At 43.1% G+C, this 10488-nt stretch overlaps 1 protein-coding gene and 1 non-coding gene across 2 annotated transcripts; both read right to left on the reverse strand.

Moving 5' to 3' along the window:
* Positions 1-3620: 3620 nt before the first annotated feature.
* Positions 3621-9914, reverse strand: rpl18a (ribosomal protein L18a). The gene is made up of 5 exons (XM_037695622.1): positions 9828-9914; positions 8310-8489; positions 4580-4709; positions 4015-4124; positions 3621-3777 (listed from the first exon to the last, which is right to left on the reverse strand). Exons 1-5 carry the CDS (start codon positions 9843-9845, stop codon positions 3685-3687), a joined length of 531 nt encoding a protein of 176 aa, XP_037551550.1. The 5' UTR covers positions 9846-9914; the 3' UTR covers positions 3621-3684.
* LOC119428611 lies at positions 8580-8710 on the reverse strand. Its single transcript, XR_005187708.1, has one exon. It is a non-coding gene; the product is annotated as a small nucleolar RNA SNORA68 (small nucleolar RNA).
* Positions 9915-10488: the final 574 nt, after the last annotated feature.

Here is a 10488-nt window from a genome sequence, read left to right on the forward strand (position 1 = left end):
TTCATGTTGCTTCTGATCTGTTTCATGTTGCTTCTGATCTGTTTCATATTGCTGCTGATCTGTTTCATGTTGCTGCTGATGTTTCATGTTGCTGCTGATCTGTTTCATGTTGCTGCTGATCTGTTTCATGTTGCTGCTGATCCGTTTCATGTTGCTGTGTTCATTCGTGCTCATCTGCTCACACAGACTCGTGTTCGTGCTGCTGTTGTTCAGTGTATTGTTTTTGCACTTAGATCTTATCACTGTTTCTTTAACAATTTATATTGTTGCTATTGTTGGATGTAACTGGGACCTTGAATACACAATTTCATTCCACCTCATGTACTACATGTGATGCGAATGACAATAAAGAACCTTGAATCAAACATCTATTGAAGTTACAATAAAAAAGGTTAAATCATTTCATCTGGACCAGTTTCTTTAAGAAAAGTTTCATCTCCCATCCAGAGGACTTCTTCAGTCTGTGGCCTGCTAATCAGATCTGTCCCATAGGTAGCCTTCACTGCTGCTTCAAGGCAACCTCCTGTTGGAATCTCAGAAGTCAAGACGTGCAAACACACCCATTCAAAACAATCAGTCATCAAGAACAATGTTTTAGGCCAGATACTTGTTACTCACAGAAACAGCCCGAGGACACCAAGGCCAAAGTCATTGTTGTTCATGATTGTTTTGGATGGCTATGCTCTGTTTGCGCGTTAACTTCTGAGATTTCAACAGGAGGTTGTCTTGAAACACAGGAGTGAAGGCTACTTATGGGACAGATCTGGTTGACAGGCTGCAGACTGACGAAGTCCTCTGGATGGGAGATGAAACGTTTCTCACTTAAAGAAACTGGCCCAGATGACACAGATTATTGTTGTTATCTACGTGGATGATTGAGCTTACATGTATTGAAGCTCTTCTGGTCTGCTGAGCCAACAGGTAAAAACCCACACCAGCCTCAGTTCCTGTTCAGATAAAGTTCCTTCATACACGAGGAACCAGAAACGTTTGTACTTTAAGGAACCTGATGTTCGTGCCCGAGCATTTTCATTTCTTAAAGCACAGCGCCCCTATGTGGACGCAAGGAGCAGGGTCCTCAGAACTAACAGGGTCAAAGGTCAGTCCTGTCCTGGACTTCTACTTTCGGCTTTTTCCGCTTCAGAGGTCTCCACAGAGTCCTCCTCCATCTCACTCTGTCCTCACTCCAACTACGTCCATGTCCTCTAACTGCATCCAGATGTCTCCTCTTTGTCCTTTTCCTGACAGCTGCACTTCTAACATCCTTCTACCAATATACACACTGTCCCAACTCTGGACATGTCCAAACCACTGTCCCTCCTCTGGACATGTCCAAACCACTGTCCCTCCTCTGGACATGTCCAAACCACTGTCCCTCTTCTGGACATGTTCAAACCACTGTCTCCTTCCTCTGGACATGTCCAAACCACTGTCCCTCCTCTGGACATGTCCAAACCATCTCAGTGTGTCCTCTCTAACTTCATCTCCCAGGTGTTCAACCTGGGCTGTACCTCTGATGATCTCATTCCTGATCTTCTCCATCCTTGTCTCTAAGGAGAACCTCAATATCTTCATTTCTGACACTTCCAGTTCTGTCTCCTGTCTTTTTGTCCATGTCTCTGTCTCCAGACCATACAACATAGCTGGTCTCACCACTGTCTTGTAAACTTTTCCTTTGATCTTTGCTGACACCCTTTTGTCACAAACCACTCCTGAAACTTTTCTCCATCACTCCATCCTGCCTGGACTCTCTTCTTCACCTCTTCACCACACTCCCCATGTTCCTGGACAGTGGACCCCAAGTCCTTGAAGTCCTGCACCTTTGTGACCTCTGCTCCTTGTAGCCTCACTGTTCCACCTCCTCCCTCTCATTCACACACATGGACTCTGTCTTACTACGACTGACTTTCATTCCTCTTCTTTCAAGTGCATACCTCCACCTCTCCAAGTTCTCTTCCACCTGTTCCCTGTTCTCACCACAGATCACATCATCTGCAAACATCATCATCCACGGGGATTCCTGCCTGACCTCATGTGTTAGTCGGTCCATCACCAGAGCAAACAAGAAGGGGCTCAGAGCCGATCTTTGATGCACTCCCACCTCCACCTGGAAGCTGTCACTCCTACAGCACATCTCACCACTGTCCTGCTGTCCTCATACATGTCCTGTGCCAGTAGTAACATACTTTTCTGCCACTCCAGATTTTCTCATGCGATACCACACCTCTTTTGGTACTGTCATATGCTTTTAATGTCCTCCAGCTCTAATGTTAAAAATCTTGGTGTTATTTTTGATCAGGACATGTCTTTTATCCCCCACATTAAAGACGTTACTAGAACCTCCTTCTTCCACCTGCGTAATATCACTAACATTAGAAACATCTGATCTAAAGATGATGCAGAAAAACTGGTCCATGCATTTGTCACGTCTAGACTGGACTATTGCAATGGTTTATTATCTGGGTGTCCAAATACTTCTTTAAAACGTCTTCAGTTGATCCAAAATGCTGCTGCCAGAGTCTTAACTGGAGTTACTGGGAGAGATCATCTCTCTCCAGTTTTAGCTTCTCTCCATTGGCTCCCTGTCAAATCCAGAATAGAATTCAAAATCTTACTTCTAACCTACAAAGCTCTCAACAACCTAGCTCCATCTTATATTACAGATCTTATTGTTACATATTTTCCTAACAGAGCACTTCACTCTCAGACTGCAGGTTTACTTGTGGTTCCTAGAGTTTCCAGCAGCAGAATGGGAGGAAGATCTTCCAGTTCTCAGGCTCCTCTCTTGTGGAACCAACTTCCAGTTTCTGTCCGTGAGACTGACACATTGTCCAGTTTAAGACTGGGATTAAGACTTTCCTTTTTGATAAAACCTATAGTTAGGGTTGGCTTGGGTTTCCTGAGATAGCCCTTAGTCCTGCTGCTATAGGCTTAGACTGCTGGGACAAACTGACCACATGTCCCCTCTCTGCTAGTCTTTACTTGCTCTTCTCTACCCGTCTGCATTTGTAATAATTTCATCTCAACATGTTTGGTTTTTCCTCCTACAGAAGGTACACCTGGACTACAGAAAGTACACCTGGACTATAGAAAGTACATTTGGACTGTAGAAAGTACACCTGGACTACAGAAAGTACACCGGGACTACTGGAAGTACACCTGGACTATAGAAAGTACATTTGGACTGTAGAAAGTACACCTGGACTACAGAAAGTACACCGGGACTAAAGAAAGTACACCTGGACTACAGGAAGTACACCCGGACTACAGAAAGTACACCGGGACTACAGAAAGTACACCCAGACTACAGAAAGTACACCCGGACTACAGGAAGTACACCTGGACCTGTCATTCTGTTGGTTTCTACTTCCTGTCCTGTCAGACCCAGCTGGTTCTGCTGGAGGTTTCTTCTGTTAAAGGGAGTTTTTCTTCCCACTGTCTCCTTTGTTCTTGCTCAGGATGGATGAAGTGTCTGCTGCTTCCTGAGACGGAGAACTTCACTAATTGTCTTTGCGTGAATGTTTCTGTTCACCTGACACAACTTCTGTTGGAGCTACAGAAATAAACTGAAGTGAACATCGAGGTGGAGTTGGGTTCAGGTGAACTTTACAAAAACAGGATATTTTCTGAATAATTTTATTGTTTGCTGCAGAAAAACAACGACAACAACAACAATTATTGTGTCTAGAAGAAGGTGTTGGGTCTCTTGGTGGTGAAGCGCGGTTTGTGTTGGCGCCGCAGGACCCGGTGAGGCAGGGGGAACTTGATCTTGGAGTCCTAAAACAAACCAAACACGGACAGTTTCAACCCAAAACAAACAAACAAACAAACAAACAAATAACAAAATGAACATCTGTTGCCAATTTCAGACCCGCCAGGTTTCAAGACAGTAGCAGGAAACCTGGAAGAGGAACCTGGCCGATGGTCTAGCGGGTTTATGATCCGGAGCCGAGGGAGGAGCCTGCGGCCCGGAGAGAGACCCGCCCACTGCGAGGAAGAGGTGTGCACACTCACGTGGAACTGCTTGATGGCAGGACGGCGGCACTTGTTGGCAGCGATGACCTGCACCTTCATGATCTGGATGGAGTGGGCGCGAGCACGATGCCGGGCCCCCATATCACGATCTGAGGGACAGAAGAGAACGGTTCTGATCCGGACCAGACGCTAAAGGCTCTGGTTTGGACCAGACGGCTAAAGGATCTGATCTGGACCAGATGCTAACGGTTCTGATCCGGACCAAACGCTAACGGTTCTGGTTTGGACCAGACGCTAAAGGTTCTGATCCGGATCAGAGACACCTGATCAAAGGAAACAAGTTTCACATCCGTTTATAAAAAATAAACGTTTTTATCACCGACTGATGTTCAGATGAGTTCAGTTAACTCCAGCTGACACCAGCCAAAACAAACAAACAAACAAAGTTGTTTAACCACTAGAACCAGATTATAAACAGAGATGACCTGCTGTGTGTTTGTTTACTCACAGAGATGACCTGTTGTGTGTTTGTTTACTCACAGAGCTGACCTGTTGTGTGTTTGTTTACTCACAGAGATGACCTGTTGTGTGTTTGTTTACTCACAGCACTGAGTGACGGCTCCAGATGTGGTCAGGTCTCGGTACTCTCGGTACATGTTGTGAGTCCCGCTGCGAGAGTCGTACCTCAACCAGATCCCGAAGTTCTTCACCTTCAGAGGAGTCTTCTCGTAAACCTGGAACCACACGGACCAGGTCAGACAGAATCGAGAAGGACCGGGTCAGACAGAACCACATGCCCCCTCAGAGGTTCTGACAGCCTTTGACTCTGGATCCAGCCCGAGACACTGAAGTATTTCTTCCCTAGAACCGGACCAAACCTGGTTCAGGTTTCTGTGACTCTGAGGTCCTGAAAGCAGGTTCTGATAAAGAAGCTGTTTGGACACATCAGACTCAGAACTCTACCAGAACCACAGTTCAGGACAAAGGTCCTGTTCTGGTTCTTCTAGTGTCCAAAGTTATGTTCTGGTAGATCCAAACACCTGACCAGAACCTCAGACTCAACAGAACTATCTGATTCTGTTGGAAGTCTCACAGGCCCAGATGGTTCTGATTCTCAGTCAGGTTTTAGACTCTCCACTGAATCTGCACTGGTGAAAGTAACATGATATTCTCATGACCTCGGACAATGGACAGGTGTCTCCACTGGTCCTGTTGGACCTCAGAGCTGCGTCTGATGCAGTTCATCACAATATTTTACTACAGAGACTTTAATATGATGTTGGGATTACAGGAACGGCTCTAAACTGGTTTAAATTATATCTATCAGATAGATTCCAGTTTGTAAATGTATGGTATAAAGTTTATTCATTTTAAAATAGTACAAAACAATTCCATAACAATATAAAAAAGATACAGGAGATTTAAAATGAAAGAATAAAAAATCTTATTATATCTGTCCCTTTTTTTCAAACAATTAGTTCAATCATAATAATCTTCAAGTAACAGAACAAAATGAATAACTCTTTCTAATTTTTCTAATTCTAATACAAAACACACACTAAGCTACTTCATATATACTTTTTTAACAATCCAGCTTTGATCTTTTTCTTAAATGTACACATTGACTTGGCATTTTTCACATCACTCTCTAGAACATTCCACAATCCAACTCCTTGGATTGAGGTAGACCTTCCCTTCAGACTAGTTCTGAATGTTGGTTTGACAAATATCTCTATCCCCTTAAGATTATAACAACTTTGTCTTTTAACAACATTTCTTTGGATATTTAATGGTAATGTGTTATTTTGAGCCCTATACATAACTGATAAAATACTATAATCTACCAAATCATGGAACTTCAATAAGTTCAGTTGATAAAATAATGTGCTTGATGGGTGACAGTAATGCTTTCTGGTGATAATTCTTACAGCTCTTTTCTGTAAAATAAAAATAGGTTTTGTAAATGTTTTACACGCTTTCCCCCAAACATCAATGCAATAGATTAAATGTGGAACAATGATTGTGTTATACAACATGTACAGAGCTTTATCATTTAATAATTCCCTGACTTTGTATAGTACTGCAATAGATTTAGATATTTTTGTTCTTACAGAATTGATGTGATTTTTCCATGTTAGCTGTTCATCAATGATTACACCCAAAAATTTCATCTCATTAACTCTACAAATCTCAACACCCTCAATTTTAAATGGATCATCAACAGTTCTCTTTTTGTTACTAAATATCATGTATTTAGTTTTATCTAAATTTAATGATAATTTATTAAGTTTAAACCAAGTTTGTATTTTATCAAATTCTGTCTTCATCAATTCCAACATCCGTTTTACATCTTTACCCAAACAAAAAAATGTGGCGTCATCTGCAAAAAGGACACATTTGAGGAGTCCTGATACATTCACTAAGTCATTCACATATAAAATAAATAACTTTGGTCCAAGTACAGAGCCTTGAGGAACTCCACAAGTGATATTGCACAGGTCAGACTATCTTACACCATTTATTTGTACAAACTGTTTCCTATCTTTTAAATAGCTAGATACCCAGTGTAATGCTGGTCCTCTTATACCATATTTATTTAATTTTTCAAGGAGAATAGTGTGGTCAATAGTATCGAATGCTTTTTTTAAATCAACAAAAATACTAACACAATACTGTTTTTGATCGACAGCAGTAGTTATTTGTTCTATTATTTCCATGAGAGCCATTGATGTAGAGTTTTTTGCTCTAAACCCATACTGACTGCTACTTAGAATGTTTTGTTTAGTAATAAATTTATCTAATCTGGTCACAAACAGTTTTTCTAGAATTTTTGAGAACTGTGGTAATAAGGATATTGGTCTATAATTATTGAACACACATTTATCACCATTTTTAAAGAGAGGAACTACCTTAGCTACTTTCATATTGTCTGGAAATATTCCTTTTGAAAATGATAAATTACAAATATATGTAAACGGCTCGATAACATAACTCATTATGTCCTTTACAAACATCATATCCATGTCCACCCAGTCTTTTGATGTAAATGTAAATAATAAATCTTCATCAAAGTCATGGAGTTCCTCAGGGCTCAGTGCTTGGACCAATACTCTTGACCTTATACAGGTGCTTGTCATAAAATGAGAATATCATGAAAAAGTTGATTTATTTCAGTAATTCCATTCAAAAAGTGAAACTTGTATATTATATTCATTCATTACACACAGACTGATATATTTCAAATGTTTATTTATTTAATGTTGATGATTGTAACTGACAACTAATGAAAACCCCAAATTCAGTATCTCAGAACATTAGAACATTGTGAACAGGTTCAATATTGAAGACACCTGGTGCCACACTCTGATCAGCTGATTAACTCAGAACACCTGCAAAGACCTTTAAATGGTCTCAGTCCAGTTCTGTAGCTACACAATCATGGGAAGACTGCTGACTGGACAGTTGTCCAAAAGACGACCATTGACACCTGCACAAGGAGGACAGGACACATGAGGTCATTGCTAAAGAGGCTGGCTGTTCATAGAGCTCTGTGTCCAAGCACATTGAGAGGTGAAGGGAAGGAGAAGATGTGGTAGAAAAAGTGCACGAGCAGTAGAGATAACTGCACCTGGAGAGGATGGTGAAACAAAACCCATTCCAGATTTAGGGATCGGGAAAAAAAAAAAAAGAAAAGAAGTGGATCGGTGCGTCCCTAATTTCATTTTCCAACAGGACCTGGCCCCTGCACACAGTGCCAAAGCTACCAGTACCTGGTTTAAGGACCGTGGTGTCCCAGTTGCTCACCTGACCTTTAACCCCATAGAAGATCTATTGAGAGGAGGAAGATGTGAAGCAGCAAAGAGCTCCAGGATGCTGGTTGAGCAGCAGCTGAGTTCTCGAGCAGCATTTTAAACGTGATCATCAGACACGCAGCTGCTGTCCTGGTGGAGGATCCAGAAGATCATCTCCACCTTCAATATAATCATGTTCTTACGTCCACATCAAACTTTGTCAATTCCATTCAGTTCTAAATCCATAAAATTAATTTACAGCATTTAGATTTTTATGTGATGTTTAAAAATTATTCAATTTAAGCAATAAAATATTTTACAGAGGAATTAAATGGGTCAACCCGACCCGACGGTCCGGTTCTGATGAACCAGCACAAACACCTTCTGCAGGTGGTTCAGAACCAACCGCTCACCCAGACAGAACCCGTGTCGGTGCCGGACCTTTGTGTTCGACCCAGATTTAGTTGGATGCTCCAACACTACGAACATTAATCCCCACTCAGAATCGGGTCTGGCAGTCGTGTTCTGACCCGGTTCACTCACCAGGCCGCAGTACACGATCTCCCCTGAAGCCTTCTTCATCTTCCTCAGCTGCGAGACGAAGTACCAGAACCGGGACTTGGCCACTACGTGGTTCGGGGCGAAGATCCTCATCCGGTACAGGGGCGGGGCCGGGTTCTTGGGCGAGGGCAGCAGACGCCCGACCACTTTATACTCCCGAAGCTGCGGGCAGAACCAGAACCTGTCAGAACCCGACACCCACACAGAAACGTGTCGGACCAGAACCACAGCACATCAGAACCTGAACTTAAATAGTGTCGGACCTTGAATTCACTTTCAGAGGCACGGCAGCCGCAGGAAAGGCGACAAGGTTCTGGTTCTGTTTGCGACCCAGAGAAAAGTCACACCACTGATCTGGCGTGCCCTTTGGGTTTGGGCGCAACAAAAAATAATTTATTAATAAATATAAAAATAAATACATAATATAAATTTATTTACATGATTACATAAAAATGTAATTTATTAAATACATAATAAACAAACTGAACTACTTTAATGTTAAATTTAACTTTTTGTTGGTTTTTAATCCAAAATACAATAAAACCATCACGGGCCTGGTTCTGGTCCAAAACTCAGATCAAATAAAACAAGTAATAAATGTTTAAACGCTCGTCCAGTTGTAAAGAAACTAAATGAAATAAAACAGAACCAGAACTTTGGATCTGGTTCTGCTCAAATGTCCAGTTCGAACCATTTGAGTGGAAAAAGTTCTTCCACGTGTCTGGTCCTGGTCCCAGTGAAAACCTGGTTCTGGATCCTCTCAAGACAAACTGAAGCAGCAACTTGAGCTGAGCAGATGAACTCTTTGGACAAATGTTCAGAACCAACATTTAGAGCAAACATCTGTTTCTGATCCAGCATTTACACTAATCATCCGACATCTGATGTAGAGTTCTCTGCAGCCGAACCGTGTCCCAGCGGCTCCACGTGAGTTGGATCGGAACAAGTCCCGACAGATGCTCCCGTGTCCCGCCAGGAGATCGAAACGGAAAACGGGAGGATTTTGGACCGGAGTTCGGCGAAGCGTCCGATCCGCGGCTCGGTTCATGGACCGTGCCCGGGTCTTTATTTAAAATGAAACGCTGCGGGAACACTGGACGGACCAGAACCGGACACGAACCCAAGTTCTTCTCCGACTCGAACATCTGCAGAACCTTGCTGAAGAAACGCTCTTCTCACACTACGGCTCCCAGCGGAACGGAACCCGAGAAATGTAACCAGAACCAACAGAACCGGCCAGTGTGAACAATAACTCAGAGTCGCGCAAGGATCAACTTGGGTTCGTGTCGGAACCTTCCTCCGTCTGAACGTGCACATGGTGCCGCGGCCGCCATGTTAGACACACAGGCATCGGGACGAAAACTACCCTAATATTCGCTATAAATTGGACTTTTACAAATATTAGCCCACCAGTCGAACTAAATGTGGATAATAAAGTTACCTCGTCAGTTTGTAGTCGAGTATAAAAGGATAAAACGCTAGAATCAAGATTTTACGTACAGTTCCGGACGCCTTCATGGTGTCTGCCGATTACTGCCACAGTCAAAGAGGAGGCAGCAGGGCGGCCACTGCGCATGTCAGGAGCAGAGACCCGCCCCTCCGCGCTCATTCACCCGGATACACGCGGCGAAACACATTCTGATTGGCCAAGAAAAGTCACTCGATTTTTAATTGGCTGAACGGAGGTTTTTTTCATCATCAAATCTTTATTTAAAACACGTATACGATCAACAAACGCAGGAGTATGGAAGCCCATTACTGCCATTACCTTTAATAAGATAATTTATTTTCATCAAGGAAATGCTTGTTCACTTATCCAACCATCCATCCATCCATCATCCATCCATCATCCATCCATCATCCATCCAGCCATCTTTACCTGCTTCTGCTTTTTCAAGTCACTGGTGCCCGTATCCAACAGTCACTGTGCGAGAGGCGGGGTACACCCTGGACAGGTAGTCCATCACAGGGACACCTGGACAGGTCTCCAGTCCAACACAGGGACACCTGGACAGGTCTCCAGTCCAACACAGGGACACCTGGACAGGTCTCCAGTCCATCACAGGGACATCTGGACCGGTCTCCAGTCCATCACAGGGACACCTGGACAGGTTTCCAGTCCATCACAGGGACACCTGGACAGGTCTCCAGTCCATCACAG

The sequence above is a fragment of the Nematolebias whitei genome, chromosome 22, assembly GCF_014905685.2.
Source record: "Nematolebias whitei isolate Nwh7 chromosome 22, NemWhi1, whole genome shotgun sequence".
Classification (NCBI taxonomy): Eukaryota; Metazoa; Chordata; class Actinopteri; order Cyprinodontiformes; family Rivulidae; genus Nematolebias; species Nematolebias whitei.